Source organism: Hemicordylus capensis, chromosome 4 (assembly GCF_027244095.1).
Source record: "Hemicordylus capensis ecotype Gifberg chromosome 4, rHemCap1.1.pri, whole genome shotgun sequence".
Taxonomy (NCBI): Eukaryota; Metazoa; Chordata; class Lepidosauria; order Squamata; family Cordylidae; genus Hemicordylus; species Hemicordylus capensis.
The window spans coordinates 4,951,345-4,972,137 of NC_069660.1; the positions used below are offsets into that span (position 1 = coordinate 4,951,345).

The following is a 20,793-nucleotide window of genomic DNA, read 5'->3' on the forward strand; positions in this document are numbered from 1 at the left end:
ATTACCACAACATCCTCTAGGATTTTCACTGGACACGGCTGGGAACGGAACTCGAAGTGCTCTTCTTCCTCCCCCTCCTGCAGCTTCTTGTTCTCACGCTTCCGAATCCTTTTCTCGATTTCCAAGTCGAAGCCCACCGGACGGGTGGGCTCCTTCACGGGAGGCTTCTTGGGCAAGATCGGCCCTCCCTCCAAGATCCGGGGATTGAGCTCTTGAGCTTTGAATTTGTACCTATCAAAACGGGTTGAGCAGATGGTCGGAGACTGCACACCACAGACCAGCTGGGAAAGGTTGCCCTGAAACCTGGGATTAGGGAGTCTAAATCCACCCGCTCCGCACCCTGCATTAGCTTAGTCCATGTCAGGGGTTTGGCAGGCAGAGCCCTGGGTCAAAGCTGCCTCCTTGGATGGGCAGAAGCTCTACCAGAGACTGACCCTGGGCCTTTCTCATGCCAGACTACAGTGGTGCCAGGCTACCCACAGGATAGGAAGAGGCAAGCTACACAGAGAAGCCTTAGAAAATTAAGGAAGATTTACAGGAGGCTTTAGCATCACCAACTAACAGGGTACTAGTAGGCAGAAGGGGCCTTGAGAGGCAACTCAGGTTCTTCACTGCTGATTAATGCAGTTTCACAGAGAATTGCAACACAAAAGAACTTTTCACAGAACCTCATTAAAGACAGACACTCAATAAGATGACAGTCAGATAAGCCAATCATCAACATGACTTCTTTTCACAGAAGTCAATACCTTCACACTCATTTTGCAGGCTGCCACAACAAACTAAGCCACACAACAGGTAACATGAGCATCTGTATTAGAAAGCAGAACAGTGACTTCTGAGAGCAGAGGATTTGCCAGCAATACTTATTTACAGTGGAGTCATGAAGCTTTCCCTTATATAGGTCACAGCGTAAGACATAATGGATAAATGGCCTCTGTTACGGAGCTCCACAGATACATAAACACCGAAAGACTGAAATCAGAATTGTGGCATCTCTCCCATCACAATAAGAGGAAACCAGAGGAATTTCCTCTCTGAAATTGTAGTGCTGTAAAAGGTTGTCTTAATGGGGCATAGGTAAGATTTTGAAAATATTGAGGCAGAATGCCTAAATGAAAACAAAACCACTCCATTTGCTAGAGCAAGAATGCTGGACTACTCTCCCATCATGACCGATATCTTATGCAAGAACAACCTCGCCCCTCACTGAGTGGCAGCACACCCAAGTTTGGCTGTGGGGTTGCAGGAGAATCCCATCGTGTTCATCTTAGAGTTGTGCCCTAGAACTGGACAGTATTTCCACTTCTGTGACTCATAGCTAAGCAAAGACCTGCCTTGTGGCAGAAAGGTGCCCAAGACAGATGCCCTTTCAAGCTCCATGAGGCATTCCCCTGCTAACTCAGCAAAGAAGCACCTTTTTAGAGGGGCGATTCTCCTTATTGGGCAGGGGAGAGCAACTGGCCCTATCCATCCCCAGCACAGCATCCCTCCAGGGGCTGTTGCTGGTGTCTATCCTATGTTTCTTTTTTAGATTGTGAGCCCTTAGGGGACAGGGAGCCATCTTTATTTATTTCTCTATGTCAACCACTTTGGGCATTTTTGTTGAAAAGCAGTACAAGTATTTCTCTTCATTTTAGAAGCAGGCAGGGCGTCTGGAAGATCACCTGCTCTCAGGCAGGCTGCCCAGCAACTGAGCCCCCCTGCCCCCTCAGAGGCCCCTCCCCACCCCATTCCCATTCAAAGCAGAGCAGGTAGTGACCAGAAAGAGAGAGGGGGCACCTAAATTATACAGACATACGTGTCTGATGCCTTCATGGTTCTCTTTTTAGCACCAGGCAGAGCAAACCTGGTTCTCTTGGGCATTTCTCTCTCCTCTGTGCAGTAGTTTTGATTGGCTACACTCTTTATTATTTATTTATTAAATTTATATCCCGTCCAAACTTACGTCTCTGGGCGGCTAACAATTAACACACATAAAAATTAAAACAATGCAACATATAACATATATAAAAGTTAATACAATAATTTAAAAACTATAAAATTAACAAACAGTATTTTAAATTAAAAACCTGAGATGGGGAGGATCGTAACTCAGCAGGGAGCGCATTCCACAATCTCGGGGCAGCAACTGAGAAGGCCCATCTCTGTGTGACCACCAAATGAGTTGGCGGCAACTGGAGACGGACCTCCTCAGATGACCTCAGTTTTCTGTTCTACTTGCTGTGTGTATGTGTGTCTTGTGTTCTACTTGCTTTTAGTTTGTGATTTTCATAGCAGGTATGATATACATCCCACAAGAAACAGAATACTGTGTCTGGCGTGAACTGCGTACCCCAAGCACAGCAAAGGAGGTTCCGGCCCCTGCAGTTAACAGTTACTCTGGATGCATCCCTGCCTTGCCTGATCCTGTGCCTCGCCCTCAGCATCTCAGCCCTGGGCCATGAGACAAATCCATGGTTCCCACGGCAGTTTGAACGTGACTACCTGAACATCCAAAGCCTGTGCTACACAGAAGTCGGAGGCCTACTCACTGCTGGAGCTGCGCAATCTCCTCCGCCTCCAGCTCAGCTGCACTCTTGCAGGTGGTCGGCCTGAGGCGGCTCTTGGTTTCAAGGTGGGGAGTTCTGGGGTGGGTAAGCCTGGCCTTCAGGGGCCTGCTTGGAGCGACACCTGCAAAGAGAGGCCACGGATCAGAGCAGAGCAGGCTGGCCTTTCGTCTGGCCAAGAGCAGGCAGTCCTGAGAGTCAACGAAGGACCCCTCCTCCTGCTGGCACAAGGCAGGCGAGAGAAGAGGTGCCAGGGCTCCTCACCTTGCCGCCACGGGAGAGCCAGATGACTGGGTAACTGCAGCCCCGAAGAGCAGAGCCCTCCCCCCCCGTGTGGCCTTACCATCCTCCTCCTTCCTGCTCCTCAGATGGTAACGGGGCGGAGTCCGTTTCTGGAAGCTCTGGATCTGCTGAGCCAACGGCACGTACTCGGAAGCAGCTTCCTCGTGCTTCCTTTTGTTGCCCTGGGAGAGGTTGAAGGGCCTGGGGATGGTGGGTCCCTTCGCCACTCGGGCCTGGAAGCAGACGCGGCAGGCTGGTTAGACAGCAAGGGGTTCTGCCAAGAACGGGGCTGCTCCTGCCACACCCACAGCTCAACCAGCTTCATGGCCCCCGTTGCTGGCAGACCACCAACAAGCACCACTCCCCAAGCAGGACACACCCCGACTGCCTCCTACGTGAATTGGCTCTGCACCCGTATTCGTGTCTAGGCCGGGCCAGTGCCCCAGATTCAGCCTCAAGTGACCCCAAAGGAGTCTACAGGTGAGCAGAGACCTGCTGCAGCCGCCGCCACACGTTTGGAAGAGCCCCCAGCCCTTCTCTCTCAACACCACAAGGGTATCACCATGAGAAGAGGAAGAGCAGCGGAACCTTCCTTGACACGGCTGAAGGGAGCACCACTGGGGGGAGGTCAGAGAGGTTCTGATCCACACCCACCACATTCGCAGATTGACTCCACCCGGGGCAGGCTAGGCTGGCTGCATAGCGTTCTCAGAAAGGGGGCTTGCGTGTGTGTGGGATGGGCTGTCATGGCTTGCTGCACTTCCAAGTGGCTTGGATTCAAAAAAGGAAAAAGGCACTTTGCTAACCTGAAAGTAGCATCAAAGAGACTACAGGTTGAAGAGCAAAAATGATGTGGCAATAATTCCAGTGGAGAGGATGCATCCATGGGTAGATTCCAGAGTGCTGCACGGGTGCCAGGAGCACAGGCCAGAAGGCGCTTTGGCCATCCTCTCCTCTGGCCTGAAGCTCTCCAAGCCCCTCATCCCAGTCTTTCAGAGGTGCTTAGGAGGAGAGGGTGGCAACCAAGTCGAGAAGAAAGCTGGGGCAGCCTGGCTGCTGCGCCAGTGAGGGGCTGGGAGAGGCTTGGGGCACAGGGCCAAGCCAGCAAGCCCCCTGTCCAGCTGGAAAGCATGGCAGGTGCCTAGAGTCAAGGAGGGGGGGCAGTTTTTGGAAGGGCGGTATAGAAATCGAATGAATCGAATAAATGTCAACCAAGAAGTAAGGACCTCCGCCTGGGAGGTCTGGAAGATCCCCATTATTTGACTCATGCATTTGTCCCATTGACTCAAAATTTCCTGGAGGTATTAATGAAAGAGTCCAACTTCTAAGAGGATGCTGAGAACCATTAATTCCTTCACCAAACAAAGAAGCTCTCTGGTCATCTTGGGGGATCATGCTGACCCCACTTTAAAAATGGACACAGAGTGCTTTGTTTCCCTCGCCATGCACTCCGGGGTCCAGCCTCAAGGCCCTTTAGTGAGACTCGCAAACCTGGGGAGGGGTTAGGAGGACCCCCCCCCGGGAGACACCAGAGCACCAGCCCTCCTTCCGGCCATCTGCATCCACCTTGCACAGCACTTGCCAACTGCCACCGTTCTGAGCAGCTGCTCTTCCCCAGCCGAAGCCCCTCCCCAGGCAGACCGCCGCGTCTCAAGGCCTGCCCTCTCACCGGAGACGGGGGGTGTTTCCTCAGTGCGGCTGCGAAATCCACCTCCTTGTACTCGGCCCCGGGCTGGCTGTCCGCCCCATGCTGCTTGAGTCTCTCCTCTGTGCTGAAGTGGAAGTCCACTGGCTTGGTGATGTGGCTCGCAGCCTTCACGGGTTGCCCTGAGCGGGGCGGAGGGAGGAAGAGAATAGGAGGCACTCGGGGAGATGTCGTGGGAACTCAGGGAGCGTTCCAAGCTTCATGAAGGAGGGAGAGTCCTCCAGGCCTGAAAGGCAACTTCTGCAAACGCAAGCCAAAGCACCACTTTCCCATCCAGTTGAGAGAAGCTAGCCCAGGCTCCAGCTGGACCAAGTCTGGTCAAGTCAAGCTGATATTAGCGGTACCGCTGAGCACAACTAAGGCGGGAAATAAGGACCCAGTAGGCTGGGAGAAGCCTGCAAATGCTAGCAGAGCTAGAGGCCACGGCCACAGCCCAGCAGCGCTCATAAGAACACAGGCATCCCATCCATGCTCGAGAGCAGAAGACTGGGGTTGTGAGAGTCCAGGGCCCCACAGATGGGGAAGCAGGGCAGGGATGGGGAGAAGCAAGAAGCCACCCATGCATCACCCGCTGCAGGTCAGTCACCCCATCCGAGCTCTCCCGCCAAGCTCACCTGGCCCAGCAATGGCTGCTTTCAGAGACTCCTCGTTCTTCTTGCGCAACTCGGCGACTTCTTGCTGCAGTTGACGCATCCTCTCAAGCTCCAGCTCCTCCGTAGACTTGAGAGTGGCAGATGGAGTCTTGTTGCTTAAACATAAAAAGTGATTTCTTTCAGAAAGCGGAGAGAGAAGCAGACCCCTTCTATCAACATCCATCATCGTTACAAGACCAAGCCCCCATCGGCACAGGAGGGCACCAGACCTCTTTCAAACCCAGTACTGAACTGGACAGGGCCAACAGCCAGTGACTCTGGGAATACGAGAGTCACTGAACTCCGAACTCTAGACCCACTGAGTGAGGCTACTGCCCTTCCCAGAGTTTGGACATTTTGCCGGTTACAGCAACTCGAGAACCATGTCCCCCCTACAGCCCCAGGAGAATATGAACTATTGTGAGGCCACACTGTCCATGCAGTTGCTGGGAAGAGATGCACAGAGTTCAGAAAAACTGCACATAGCACTGAGCGAAAGGGGACCTGCAGGTCGCAGAGCAAACTGTGTTGGACACCGACGGAAAGGGATGCAGAAGGCGGGGACAGACTCACAGGTGAAGGCAGTCATGAGCTCCACCCTCAGATTCTCCAGGAAGCAGACAGCCGGACGGCCAAGCTCCTGGACATGCACCTTGCTGCAAATATGCCAGCAGGAGAGAGCCAGGCAAGCGCTTCCGCTTGACAGCAAGAGCTGGTCAGTCACGCTAGTCACAGGCCTGCTGCATCTGGTCAGAGGTCCATCTAACCCAGGGATTCCCAAGCGTGGGCCCCCAGATGGTTTTGGATGACGACCATCCAGCATCTCAAGCCTGAAAGGGGCTGAAAGATTATGGGAGTTGTGGTCAAACAACTGGGGACCCACAATTGGGAACCCCTGGATTGCCCATCATAAGTTTCTTCCAGATGCATCCAAGAGGCTTGCAGCCAGGGCCCTCCTGTCTGGCACATTCAGCAGCAGCAGCTGCTTCAGAACATGCAGGTCCCTTTTAGCCATCTGGGTTAGCAGGGCTGAGAGTCTGTGGAGGCATCTCAGTTAGCAGCTATCCCTGGGAACTCCAGCAGTAAACTCCCACCACTTGCTCTGTGTGCAGAAATGCTTCCCTGAGTCAGCCGGGAATGGAGCCACCCTGGTTTCGCTGACCACACATCCTTGTCCCCTCTAAAACCTACACAGAGCTTCCACCTCAAAAGCAGCACGAGCCAGGTCTGTTTCCCACTGTTTTGTATTTTCAGCAAGGTCTGCTTTCTAAAAGATGTAGATTTGTTTAAAAAAAAAAAAAATCAACCAAGAAAACAGAAAAACCAAGGAAGGAAAACCAAGAAGAGAAAAACAGGAACAGAAAAACCAAGGAAGAAACACAACCAAGGGGACTGGAGTAGCACTAAAGAGCCCCAAGTCTCCAGACCTCAAGAAACCAACTCTGGTCAGTTTCCTGCTGCTTCTAAGCCTTCCCTGGACACAAGCAGCCACTTCTCAGAGCCACGAGGGGCAGAAACATTCAACAGAGTGGGGATACTTTCCACATGCACCACCATGACAGCGTTGTATCAAGGTAACTCCAACTGCACAAGCTGAATTCCATGAATTGAAATGTACATTTTCTCTGCATAATTGTTTGAGTCATGGGAAGGTGGCAAGGAATGACAGAAGCCACTGAAGTTCTCCTTTGGAAACGTTACTCAGCAATCTCTCTGGCTTCTGAAAACACACCAGATATTTCCCCACATCTTTGCAAGTCCAGTAGTCACAGAGAGAAGACTAGGGAGTTGCTTTGAAAAGGAGACACAATTTCCAAGCAGCTGCATCCTATGCCCTGCACCACATCCTATGCTTGGCATACACACCGTCCCAACCTTACGTCCCTATTTCTGCAGAGTTCTCAATGTCTCAGTGGAGCTTTGAGCACTCCACGCAGGTCTGGACGAGTTGGTGGGAGAGCCACCAGTGGAAGCCAGACACAGAACAGGCAGTCTTCTGCTCTGCGCCTCCTGCATCAGCCACAGGCCAGACCTACATTTTTTGCTTCTTGGCAGGAGGGAGCTCTTGCTTGCTGGACAAGGTTGCAGCATATCTCTCTGCTTGCTGTTTGGCCATGAGTCTGCGCTGGGCGCTTCTTCGGTGAGCCGAGAGCTTTTTTGTCACCCTAGAGAGGGAAGAGATGGTTTACCCTATTGGGGAGGGGAGGGGAGAAGAGAGGCACACCTTCCAAGCCAACAACTGTAAGGGTTCCCGAACGTGGGTCCTCATATGCTGTGGGACTACAACTCCCACTATGGCCGAGGCTAAGAGGCACTCGCGTTTGAGAACACCCTCCACTCCTGCCACAGGAGGAAGCCCCCTGGGACTGATCAAGGCAGGGAGCAGTGCAGCAGCCAGTCAAGGCAGAGCAGCCAAGATCCTCTGCTGGGAGGGATCTGGCGTGGGAGAGTGCCCACCTCTTTGGAAGAGCACCCTGGGGGAAAGCCAAGGAGCCTGCCAGGTGGGGTTCAGCTGGAGATGGGAAAGCACCAAGAAATTAGTTTCTACTCCAAATATTTATGCACCACTTTACAACAAAAGTTCTTGAAGCACTTTGCACAGACCAAGGAATAAAATGCTCCCCTGTTCCAAAATGTCTCACAAACCAAGAAGAAACCCAAGGCGAGCACCAGTAGCAGCCCCTGGAGGGAGGCTGTTCTGGGGCTGAGTGGGGCAGTTCCTCTCTCCCCAATTAACAGAAGGGAGTCACCCCTTTGCAAGGGGCCTCTTTGCTCTGTTAGCAGGGATCTCTGCAAAAGGAGTGGGGCAGGGGTTACTTCTCTTTGCCTGGAGATGCTACACATCTCAAGGCAAATGCTACACACTAGATGCTACACATCTACAGAAGTAGACCTGCTCACGTATTAGCACAAGGACAAGACAGACATTTCTGTAGAGGACCTGCTGGGATCCAGGTCTCCTTCCTGAGAAAGATCCCTGTGGGACAATTTCCCCCTTCCATAGCAGCCAAACCAGCCCCTCCCTTCATTTTATTGCACTTTCATATCGCCTTTCTGCTTTGATCAAGGCACCCAAACCCATTTACAGCATCAACAGACAAGTTACGTAAAATCTGGTCACTGATGGGCTTCTCAAAAGCCATGGGCAAGAACTCCCTGGCCAGGGGCCCCCCTTCTTGCCTTCCTCTCAGGGCACGTAGGTCTTTCAGTACCCCTGGGGAGATGGGGAAAGGGCTGCCCCAATAAAACCCCCAAGTGGGTTGGATGGCATTCTTAAACATGCAAGGCTGAATTAGACCCCTGAATGAGGCAGAAGACTCCTCCTCATTTCTGTCCAGGAAGTGAGCTGGGTTCCTGCATGCCATCTGGCTTCAAAATTATGGGGATAGTGTAGATTCATCTCATATTGACAGCCATGAGGATTCACTGCCTACTGCCCCATCTTATGGAAAGGCCTTCAGCTTTTGTAAGCTGCAAAGAGATCTTCCTGCCCCGAGACTCTGGAATGCGCTCCCTACTGAAATACGATCCTCCCCATCTCTGACAATTTTTAAAAAGCACTTGAAAACCCACCTCTTCAGCCAAGCTTTTCCAGCTACTTAAATTTTCAAGTTCTAATCGTTTTAAGATTTGTGTGTATGTTTTAACTTCTTTTATGTTGTTGTTAACTGCCCAGAGATGATAGTTTGGGGTGGTGTACAAATTTGACAACAACAACAACAAAAAGTAGATCTCAATGGGGACACCACACTGGGCTTTGTTCTTGCACTTGGACAGCCCTCCTTACCAAGGTCCGTCAAAGCGGACTGCTCTTGGATTAGCCAAGAGCCCCTCCCACCCCCCAACCTCGGTAATTGAAGGCTGGCGTTTTATTCCCACTGAGATCTCTCTGCAGCTTACAAAAGCAGGAGGCCAGGCAGACCCGTGACCAGCCAAATCCACCTGCCGCACTGAAGCAAGAAGAAGTGGTAGGCAGGACGGCATCACCGGACACCCCGAGCAGCAGGAGACGGAGGAGTGGGCAAGGAGGCCTTGGGGAGGCCAGTGGATTGCCTTGTGCACCGAACAGGGATACCTTGCATGGATACCTCTTGCATGGATACCTGCAGAAGTCTCATGCTGCCAGGCCACAACTGGCAAGTCAAGCCCAGGACCCAGGGGGAGGCTGGCCAACTTAGAGGAGCATTCTTACCTTCCTGGGACCCTCGCAGGAGCAGCGGCTGCCTCCTCCGACGTGCCACGCCATTCTGCCACGGAGCCGACCACATTGGGTGGCCCCCCCTCTGCCTGTGCCATCTCCTGCTCATTGAGATTCTCATCTACAGATCGACATGAGAAGTCAGCTCTACACTTAATTCCGACTGTGGTTTTAGCCTGACTTAACTGGTTTACTTAAATTGGTTGATTTTATTAGTTTCATCTTACATGGCATCTATTTTATTGTTGTGAGCCGCCCCGAGCAGTAGTGTACTGGAGGGGTGGGACATCAATATTTTAAATATTATTATCATCATTTTTATTATTTATTACATTTATAAACCGCTCCATCCAGAGGCTCTTAAAAAGCTTTTAAAAGACATTAAAAACACACAATTGAAAACTTAGTGCTAAAAACAATATAAAAACAAGTAAAATAATTTAAAATACTTTTAGAAAACAACACTTTAATAATCTAAAAAAATATTGAGGTATTAGAGGTCTGATTTTGTAAGCTGCCTGGAAGGAGGAGGAGAAATGTGTTCATGTACGAGGATACCACAAAAACTAGAGTGGATTACAGAGCAGCTTGCTGTCCAGGTGAGAGATCACAAAGGAAGGCGATTAACCCCTTTGTAGCTCAGAGCTTCCAGCACAGAAGAGGGACTGTGGTAAAGCACATGGTTTCCATACAGAAGGGCCAAGGTCCAATCCCTGCCATCTTCAGGCAAGGTATGGCAGAACAAGCCCCCATCTAACCCTGGGAAGTCAGAACCAGTATTCCCTCCAAGGTGTGCGCATGCTCTCAAGTTTTTTGATGCACGCTCAGTTAATTTTCTGAATCAGGAAGGCCCCATTCTGAATGCACATGCACACACACACTGCTGCCCAGAATAAAACTCATTCTGCACACAGATGAAAAAGATTAGAGGGAACACTGGTCAGAACCAGTGACTGTAAACACCACTGAACGGATATGCTCAACTCAGCAGAAGGCAAGGAGTGAGTAGTGTAAGGAGCAGCAAACTGCTCCTCTCACTAGAAAAAAGCTTTGGTATGTGTGCTGCATTTGGCATTCAGTCACTCCAGGTCTGGGACCATGTGCTGTACACCTGCATTTCATTCATTCAGTATGAATGGCTACTGAATGCTGCCCGTTGCATCTTGCATGGCCAGGGGCTACAGTTCATGCCGTTGAGCCCTAGATGACCATGTGCACAAAGCCACAGTTTGATCCTGGATTAGCCACAGTTGCCCGAGTTCAGACACAATGGGAAACTGGTTTAATACCAACTGAAAGTGGACGTTTTCAAACTCCGCCTTTCATGCAGCAGAAGAGAAGGTGACAGCAGCAGGTCAAAAATTCAGAAGATTGTTCTCATAATGGGAAAACAAAGCTTCCAGTTACGACTAAGCCAGGCCACGTGCTAGGAGTATGCAGAAAAGATCTTGGGGTCAGGGTGGATAACCCCATGAAAATCATCAACTCGAGTGTAGCAGAAATGAGATTCCAAGAGAGGGAATTTGATCATGCGCATCAAGCACCTAACCCTGAAACCTATCAGGCTAGAGTTTTGGGTTAGAGAGAGAGAGAGAGAGAGTGTGTGTGTGTGTCTGTGTGTGTGTGTGAAAAGGCCCTCTGCACATTGTATCAACTACCACAGACAGAAGCAGCAGCTTTGCCCGGTCCCTCGTGCACAACAGAGCCCTGGGTCAACTTAAGACATTATCCAGTGTTTCATTCAGATCTCGAATCATGCCATTGTCTTGCTTCCAGGGGCACCACCAGAAGCCCAAAGAGCCAAGAAGCAACTGAACAAGTTCAGGGGTGGCCACTGGACTAAGTCCAGGTACCCTTAGGTTGCCCTTAGCATGCTTCAGGGAGCAACGTACCAGCTTTCACCATTGGCGAGACGATGGCTCGTGGGATGTTGTCCCTTGATGCGGACCTTTTCTGCAGAATGCCCGGTGGCACCACTCCACTTGGGGTAGTCATGAGGGCCGCTTTGATGTCTGCCAAGAACCAACCATGCCACAGGTGAACACACGTCCCCACGCAGGCCGACTGCCACCCCCACTGCCAGGCACTCATCCTGCTGCTTTGCTCAGCAGCAGCAGCAATGGCATTCCCAGCCAAGGAGGCGGAGGATGCACCATCAACAGGAAACAGCTCCCCATCCTCTCCAGCGGGAAGCGGGGCACACCCCGAGACTCACCAAACCAAGCATCCACGCCAGCTGGCTCCTCCTCGTTCATGTCTTGGAAGTTCATACACGTTTCTGGGACATCGTACGAATAGGTTTCGTGAGACATTTCTGCCTCTGCCGGAGCAACTCTTTTTTTCCTAGCAGCCAGCCCCTGAGATACAAGATTTAAGCAGCGTGGTTAGCTTAGCAAGTAACTTGAAAGTGCTCACTTGTCGGCCACTCAACAGTCCCGGGAAAGGGATGCCCTGTGGAGCTGTGGTCAAGAGGGACTGTGGCCCTGCCACCCCAGGCCCAAGTACATGGCAATCAAAGGCCACGCTAAAGGAAGACCAAGGCAAAGCCTTTGAATCCCGAAGCATTCTGTGCTGTAGAACATGAAGATCCCATTTAATGCCAGCCAGGGAGACGGCCGTTCACCATGACCCTCAGCAAGCCACCCCCGCAGCAGCCTCTCATGGCCCACCTGGTCTTGCCTCCTACCCCTCTTGGCAAGATCCCTCCTCTGCTGCCATGTCCAGCATGGCCCCTGCTAGAGGAATCACAACCCTAGTAACTTCTCTGTAAAGTATACTCTGGTACAAAGAGAATGTCAGCAGAGAACATCACCAAATCATTCCCATCGCGGCCCATTGCATCTTGTCAAAGCTGATCATTTGAGCTTTGGTCACCTCCAGGTTCAGTTACTGAAATGCAGTCTACTTGGGACTGCCCTTGAAGACTGTCCCAGAACTACAATTAGCCTGAGCTGCAAAGGCCAGACTAGCTGCCCTGGCTAGAACTGTTTCCGGGCTCGATTCAAGGTGCCGGTTTGGGCCTTGAATGGCTTGGGGTCTCTCCAGCATCTCCTCTACTCATGTGAACCTGCCCAGCAACTGCATTCAGCTTCTGAGGTCCTTAATTACCTCCACCCCCCACTGATGGAGGTTCAGCAGGCATTTGTCAGCTGCGCCCGTCAGGAATTCTGGTCTCACCACTTCCATTATATCTTATGCTGTTTTAAGACTTCTGTAAGCAACCCAATGTCTGCTTTAGAGATAGACAAGGAAACAAGACGGCCACTGAGAGCCCTGGGGCATCAGACCCACAGTTCACCCTCCTGCCTCTCCCAGCAACCAACCAGAAGCCTCTGGGGAAACCACTGCCAGGCTGGAAGGAAAGCACCCCTCCCGCCAGAACTCCCTAGCAGCCAGGAGGAGAGGGCCAGCCACAGGCCACTGACCCCCACCACAGCACTTTCTCCAGCCCATGTTTCACCCAGCCACAAGCGGGCAGAGGGCTCCTATGCAGAGGATGGGCAGCCATTCCCAGCCTTTACATCCACACCCAACACCGAGACCTTCAAAGCTGGATGGCTTGCAGTGCGCTCAAGACCACCCATGGGAGGAAACCGCAGGAAGAGACCCAGCTTGAGTCAGGAGGGAGAAGAATCATAGGTGGCAGTGGAGGCAGCAACAGGGAACCAAGAGAAGAGCAGGTTTTTCCAGCCTAAGAACTAGAGATTTCCTTTTCGGTGCCCCCCAGGCCAAAGTGAATCAAGAGAGAAGCCTCGAAACCCATATCACACCTTAGCTGTGACTTCAGCACAGGAACAGGCTGTGGATGGATACCTCTGAGCTTTCACAGAGGACCAGTTCCCATTCACCAAGGTTGAGGGGGATGGGCTCTTTCGAACCCCAAACCCTCAGCAGCCATTTTAACACCACACGCTGGATTTGGGCACAGGCATTAACACCTCCAATGTGCACGTTAGGCTACTGTTCTGTACCATCAGGACACCATGAGTAAGAACTTCAACCAAAGTTGCTGGCTGAAGCTAAGCCAGGGGCTCTCAAGCCATAGATGTTGTTGGACTACAATTCCCATTGATCCCAGCCACAATGGCTGTTATGGCTGGAAGTGGTGACCGTTGGGCCCCCAGATGGTGTTGGACTACAAGGCCGAGAACGCTCAAGTTAAGCCAAACAGCTCCAACCAGTAGTTCCTCTGGAGGCAGGCTTCGCCGACCATCCATGCAGAGGCCGAGGGCAGGATCTGTGCCAGTTGATGTGCTTTTAGAAAGCTGGCTTCATTCACATGCGGGAAGGCTGCCCAGATATAAATTACAGCACCATTAGCAGGTGCCACCCTAATTTATAACCCTCAGCCTCCTGTTGCCAAGGCATGGAGTGTTGCCACAGAGCGGAGGAGACAGAGGTCTCCGAGCACTGACCGGCCAGAGGAAGAGGCAGAAGGGGTTGTCACCAAAAAGAAAGAGAGAGGGGGGCTCCCAGGTTACAAAGGGACGGGACAAGCTGTCCAAATGTCCCAAAGGAAGGAGAAGGGAAGGAAGACCGACACGGGCCCAACCCAGAGTCGCAGGGCTCCAGAGCCTGCCTGGAACCAGATCCCTTCTCAGCCTCCTTAATCAGGATCAAGTTTCTGTCAACACTACTAACTTTAAAAAAAATGAAGTGCGTCACCGACATTCTTCTCGGCCACTCTGCCCAACCAGTCGGGCTGCCAAGCGGGAGGAGCGGGCATCGCATTTCAGGAGCCTCTGGAGCCCAGGCTGGCTCTCCACGCCTGCAACTCACCCCCTCTGGAGCAGAGTGACAAGGGGCATTTCATTCGCAGGAGCAGCACAGGCTGTGGTGTGCCGACCGAGGCCCATGTAGGGAATCCCCTACGGAAGGGTTTGGTTACAAGGGCAGCTCCGGGGCAGGAAGAGAGGTGGGCCGACAAGCCCTGGGCAGCGGAAGCAAGTGGCCTCACCAGAGTGGGCTGGTGGGAGACGAGGGGCTCAGGCCCACAGGTCTGGGCTGCGACTCAAAGGCCGAGCTCCTGCCACTAGCCTTGACTGGCAAGGGACCACAGTGCCGTGGTGCTGAAGGGACTGCGGCTCACAATGGCCCCAGCTTGAACCTGACCAGGTGGTCTTAGAAGCCTCCACACCCCAGTCTCCTCCTCTCCAGTACAGAGAGGGGACTACTGGCCCACCTCAAAGGGTTGTTGGAAGGACTGCCACAAGCACCAAGCACTGTGAATGCCCCAAAATGACACACGTACTAACTGTTCCTAGCAGTCTAGGAAGGCTAGCAAGTCATACACTGAAGGCCAAGCCAAGCATGCCCGAGACCTCCCTGCCAAATTCAGCTTGAAGATGGCCAACTGGTCGAGCGCCACCAACTGTGCTCCTCCCACAAAGACCAACCAGAGCTGAAGGCCCCAAGCCAGACCAAGGGCCATGCTGAGAATCTTAGCATTGGAAGCGACTTTGGAAGGCGTCTGGGAAAGCAGAGGCCACACAACACACAGGTGGTTGCTGGTTCGGAGCCATGACTAGCACCCTTATGCCTTATGACCTCCCAGTTACTCTGAAGACATCAGGGCAGTCTAGAGCCTTTAAGAACATAGGAAGCTGCCATATACCAAGTCAGACCCCAGCTCAGTATTGTCTACACAGACTGGCAGCGGCATCTCCAAGGTTGCAGACGTGTCTGAATGGGGCTCAAGTCCTTCAACTGTGAAGGACTGAGATTCAGTCCTGCATTTGGCTTTGCAGTTATGTTGCCTGATTTTCCATATTCTATTCATATCTACGGATATAAATTGGGTTTGTTTTTGAAGCAAGACATAACTTTGTTCTAGCTTTTTGCCATCTCTGAATTCAACCAATCAGTCTTTATTATGGTCATGGACCAGCATAAAGTATAAGGGTGATTACATGTTAAAAGTGAGATCAGATAAAAAGTGATTACATATGGAACGGCACTTAAGGTACATAATACTAAAAATAATAATTCTAGGAAGTACACCAGAAGCATGAGAGTATAAAAGCCTGAAAAGTAATAAGAGTCATAGGAGGCAAAAATGGATGTAAAAAGATTAAAAGACATGAGAAGACAGAAATACATGAGTAATAAAACTGGATAATGGCCAGACTGTAAGGCGCAGTAAAAAAAGGGAGGCGTGTAAGTCTTTCTGTTGAATCCGTATTGTAGAGCCCACCGAGTCACCGAGAGTCAGACGAAGGCCGTTAAGACTCACTGCCCACCATCCGCCTACGAATGCTGGCTGCTGCTGCACAGAACCTGGTAACGCACTATATGCGATGGCAGGTTTAAAGTCAGAAAGCAGCAAAGAGGTGCAGAATTGGCTTGAACATCCCGGATACTTGCATAACAATGGAAGGATGAGGGAGGCGGGGCGTGAATTTCTCTCTAGAACAAGCAGTGGAGGACATGCATGGTCATTTCAATCTGCCCTGAGCCACAGGGGCACAGTCGCTCTGCAAATGGAGTCCTTCTAGCACTTCTGAAGAGAGGCCAGTGAATTATGTCCCCCACCCCACACTTACTTGCTATACCACTCTATTCCCAAGCTATTGTTGGAGACTGCGATACTGTGGGCTGTTTGGTGGAGACCACCAGGGCATAAGGACAGGAGTCCCATTTGGAGGCAGCGGTGAATTCCAGGAGGTGGGAGAAACACGTAGTTGGCTTGACTGCCTTCTCCCACCTTCCTCACAGAGCTGGTTACTACCAGGCCAAGACAGCAGCAAAGGGCTGAGTCAGTCTCAAGTGACCGGCCACACCAAACCCACGGGAGCCAGAGATGGCACACACACCACTATGGATTCAAGGCTTCAACAGGCCACAGGAAGCCAAGAGAGAACTCCTGGAGAGCCCTCCGTCTGGCAAGGAGAGCAGTTCTTTACGCCACCTACTGAGCTGAATCCCATATCAAAGGGCCCTCAGACAAAGAAGCAGTAAAAAGTTCTCATCTCTAAAGTATTTGCAGCCATTTTTATGAAAGGAACCTGAAATGAACACCCATGCCTGACTGGCAGGCAACTCAGTGTGTGTGCGTGCATGTCATTAAAGATGTTTAAGACGATCCTTAAGATGCCCCTGTTTTCTCAAACTTTTAGTCAAAATTAGTTTTAAACTGTTTAATTGTTTTTAGATTTGTTGTATTTTAAGTTATGTACACTGCCTAGGGGGACACACACACGGCAGTATATATGCTCAATCAATCTCCTTTTAGACAATGTTCAGTGTTGTGATGAGATTTAATTTTAACCATGTTATATTTACATGACAATTGGGCATTTTTATTTGTGTACATTTTTGAACCACTCCATTTTTAATTTCTGTTTAAACCATTAATTTTTTTATCCATGCTGTCTACCACTGAGCTATGCCCCATCCTGTCCCCGACATCCAAGATGTCAGAACAGGACTGTCTTGGAAATTGTCCTGTACCCCACATGCAACACAGAACCACGGCTGAATTTCAGTTCCATGCAACATCCCTGAGCTTTGGGTGCACTGTTCCCATCTCTGTGGGCCTCTGAAGAATTCCACTGCTAACAGAAGTTAAACACAAACCAGGAGCAGTCACAACACCTGAATCAACCAATCTTGGTTAATTAATTCCTTCCAAGAAACAGAGATCTGGACCCAAGGTTAGAAGTGGGTTGGTGACTGGTAGCCAGAACCTTTTCCAGCTCCAACTGAGCACTGTGTGTTGCTTTTATGCTCTCAACTCGAGAGGTGCAGAGCATCCGGGAAGTGCAAGGCCACAACACTGCTGGGTGGGGGAGTGCCAGAAGCTGGAGCCAAACCGAGATCCATGCACTGCCAGCAAACTGCAGCTTGGACACTTTAAGGACCCCATGCTTTGTGGTGCTCATGAGTCTTAATTTTGCCATTTTTATGCCAGCAATTTCAAATATGCCCAGTGCTAGAGATTGTGTTACACAACTGCTGCATCCTAGGGGACCTTATGATCTCTCATTAGAAACAAAAACACCCCCTTAACATTTCTAATAGAAATGGGCTCCGACCCACAATGCGGTTGTAACATTCTTAAGTGTTCTCTATTCGAAAAAGGGTCCTTGCCACCCCCCAGGAGGCCTGCCACCTCTGATCAACCTTCCTAGAATTGGCTGGTGGAGACTACTGGCATCTCAGAGCTGCTCAGACCGTCTTTAAAATGCAACGCAAGGTGACTGCAAGAGCTGCAAGGCCTAACAAGAACACCTGGGAACCCCAAGATGCAAGCCTTAATCTGCCAGCCTGGGAGATCTGCAATGTAATCCCCGGCTAATTCTGCTTATCCATCATGCCTGATGTCGTAACAGATCCATTCGCAGATGAGGGACAGAGTCAAAACAAGAGGGGCAAAAGCTGTGCCAGAATTTCCAAGGCTTCTTCTCCTCCCCACCCCCGCTGTGGCTGGAAAGCCACGACTCCCTTTCCAGCGACCCAAAAATAAACGCCCCTGACATCGCATGCCCTGTAATCCAGACCCCACAAGCTCCAGGAGACATCAAGATGGGACATGCTAAAAATAGGTGTCAAAGGGACAGCAAAGAATTTGGGGCTGATCTGAGGAACTTGGTGCAGAGAGGAGAAAGAAAACCTCCTGACTCCTCAAGGCCACGCTTCAGCATCCCAGGCTTGCTTTTACCAAGCTGCCCCTAGAGAGATTTGGAGCAGCAAATGAGGACATGCCCAAAAGAGTTCCATTTTCATAAACACATCCCACTCTTACCACAACATCCTGCATCCCAATGTCTAGCTGGTCAAGACAAAGTTTACTGCTCTTGCAGTCATTCTCTTTTGGATGGAGTAAATTCCCGGGTTTAATCAAATGCACTTTATTTAGCAATAAAAAGCTTTCAGGGTTTGAACTGAGCATGTGCAGTGAGAGGGGAAGCCACGGACTATGGTCAAGCCTGAACAAAAGCACCTGGTTGAGACCGATAGATCTTGGGGGCTCTAGCAATAAAGTAGAACCCACACAGGTTCCAACCCACCTGAGATCAAGCACAACCCGCATGTAGGTCCCAAGACACAACTGAAGGCTAAAAGGCAAAAGCCATCTGATCACCAACTACTTCCTTTCTATTCAGGAGCCCTTGGCTGTCCAAAAAAAGCCCTGCTGAATACAGCAGCTTTAATTTCAGGGTGTGGGGCGGGGAAGCCTCTTGAGTTTGAGAGCATGTTTCTACCACTGCACCAGTTACAGGAGAGATCAACTACACTCACTTCATAGGTCCTTTAAAGAACAGCTCTGTAATCCAGATGCAGTTGAGTACTGCAGAATTATAAACTTCAACCCCTGATAGATTTACCCAGTGCTGTTGCTAATCCGCCCACCCCCACCACTTTCCAAAGCCATCTCTTGGGGTCGCACTGGGAGGCAGCTGTGGGGGGAAAGACACATGATTCATTAACAGCCCCATCTTCCATATCATGGTTCAAAAGGAATTTTACCTGATGAACAACTGAACCTAAGAAGTGCCCTGCTGGATCAGGCTAAGGGGCTATCTAGGCTAGCCTTCCCTTTCCAAACACAGCCAGCCTGGTGTTTCCAGAAGACCACATGTAGGGAATTTTGGAGATAGCCTTCCCCTGCTGCTCATCTCCAACTGCTGGCATTTGAAGGTAGATTGCCCCTGTACATTTGTCTCTGCTCCGCTTGACAACCAAGACTAACAAGCTGTTCATTGATCTTTCTTTTCCCTTTCTGACGCCATCCAAGCTCAGCAGCCGTGACTTTTCCCCTTTTGGTATCCTCTCCAACTTCTTAGCCCCAGCTCCCCAGAAACCTTTTCCCACCAAGTACAGTTAGTCTGCGGCTTGTAGAGAAGTAAACATATTAATCTAATATATAAACTAGCATTGGCTCAAGGTGGATAAAAACTGATTTTTAAAAAAATTAAAAATACAAATAAAATATTTAAATGGGATGTTTTAAAAATACAAATAAAATATTTCCAATTCTCATGTAAAAACAGCATGGTTAAAATTAAGCCTTCTCATAATGTGCAACATCTATACCAACATTATGTTTCACTATAATCTTAATTGACAGTTACCATCCTCACAAGTTAACCCACTTCATGGGGTGGATGACATCATTACAAGCTACGCCATTTAGCATCGCTTGCACATCCCTATACCTGTAGCAAGTTTGGTGCACATTGGTTAGACAGTTCACAAGTTAGCCCACTTGCACCTCAAATGTCCATGAATCTGGAATCGGGGTGGATGACATCATCACAAGCCATGCCCTTGGAGGTGTCCCTACTGTCCCCAGTTTGGTTCATATTGGTCCAGTCATTGCAAAGTTACCCCGCTCCCTCATTGCTTTGAAGAGAGCAAAGGCCTGTGCAGTGTTCATCCCTTTTCATCTGCAAACAGGTGTTCCATGGGAGAAACTGTAGAGATTAACACTCCCTCAGCCAAGGACCTGCCTACTGATAGACTCAGGTCAAACTCAGTGCTAGGCAGTTAGTAAATGCTTTTTGTCTTTTCTTTTGAATTCCTGTGTGCCTTTCTTTACTCCCCCCCCCCCCCAATCCTTATTCTGTGTGCAGCTCTTGTTCCTTAATACAGTTCCTATACTTAGAAGTGGCTTCAGTCTGATTTAACAGGTTCTGGAGGGTTACTTGCAAAACTCTTCCCCATGTGCCTCGTAAGGTCATTCACTACTGCCGAGTTGTTTTCAGAGTAAAATCTTGTTGTCTAGAGTTGGGTTGTGTGGACCCTGGCTGCACAGTGCCTGTAAGTCCCAAGCCGGACAGTTCTAGGCTGTTGAAGCCGTGTCTAAGCCTGGTCAGTGGCTTTGGATCAGTCTTCAACTGGTGGCAGCCTACCTCGAGAGAGCAGTGTGCTCCTAGATTTGGGATCAGAGCAATCTCGCTACTGAGGGTAGATCCCAGGAAAGCATAGAGTCACCCCAGTTCTGTCACGGAGGCCAATAAAAATCTTATTCTAAATGCATTAAAGCCCCGCATCTAAACAAGCCAAGATTTTTAACCCAATGTAATGAGTTTCTACCAGACCAAACCAATGAACGGTTGTTCAGAAACCAGCTGCAGCCTACTCAATGGGCTCTTAGACATGGGTCCCTGGATGCTGTTAGGAACATAGGGAGAGGCCATAGACCCTTGGTCTATCTAGCTCAGTATTGTCTTCACAGACTGGCAGCGACTTCTCCAAGGTTGCAGTCAGGAATCTCTCTCACAGCCCTATCTTGGAGATGCTGCCACAAAAGGAACTTGGAACCTAGATGCTCTTCCCAGAGCAGCTCCATCCCCTGAGGGGAATATCTGACAGTGCTCACACTTCTAGTCTCCCATTCAGATGCAACCAGGGCAGATCCACCCTGCTTAGCAAGTGGGACAAATCCTGCTTGCTACCACAAGACCAGCTCTCCGCTCTGCACTA

General features: G+C 50.4%; 1 protein-coding gene across 3 annotated transcripts in view; it reads right to left on the minus strand.

Moving 5' to 3' along the window:
- The window catches only part of TPX2 (TPX2 microtubule nucleation factor), a 31,414-nt gene that overhangs the window by 9,999 nt on the left and 622 nt on the right, over positions 1–20,793 (minus strand). For 2 of the 3 annotated variants that reach the window (XM_053248808.1, XM_053248809.1), the window contains exons 2-10: positions 11,582–11,723; positions 11,259–11,378; positions 9,361–9,487; positions 7,205–7,333; positions 5,151–5,284; positions 4,501–4,658; positions 2,893–3,064; positions 2,535–2,673; positions 6–231 (exon numbers count right to left, since the gene is read on the minus strand). In XM_053248808.1, coding sequence (XP_053104783.1) covers positions 6–231; positions 2,535–2,673; positions 2,893–3,064; positions 4,501–4,658; positions 5,151–5,284; positions 7,205–7,333; positions 9,361–9,487; positions 11,259–11,378; positions 11,582–11,678 — 1,302 coding nt within the window. In that variant the 5' untranslated portion in view covers positions 11,679–11,723. Of the gene's footprint in view, positions 1–5; positions 232–2,534; positions 2,674–2,892; positions 3,065–4,500; positions 4,659–5,150; positions 5,285–7,204; positions 7,334–9,360; positions 9,488–11,258; positions 11,379–11,581; positions 11,724–12,474; positions 12,598–20,793 lie in introns of those variants that run through there. The other variant, XM_053248807.1, reaches the window with a different exon arrangement.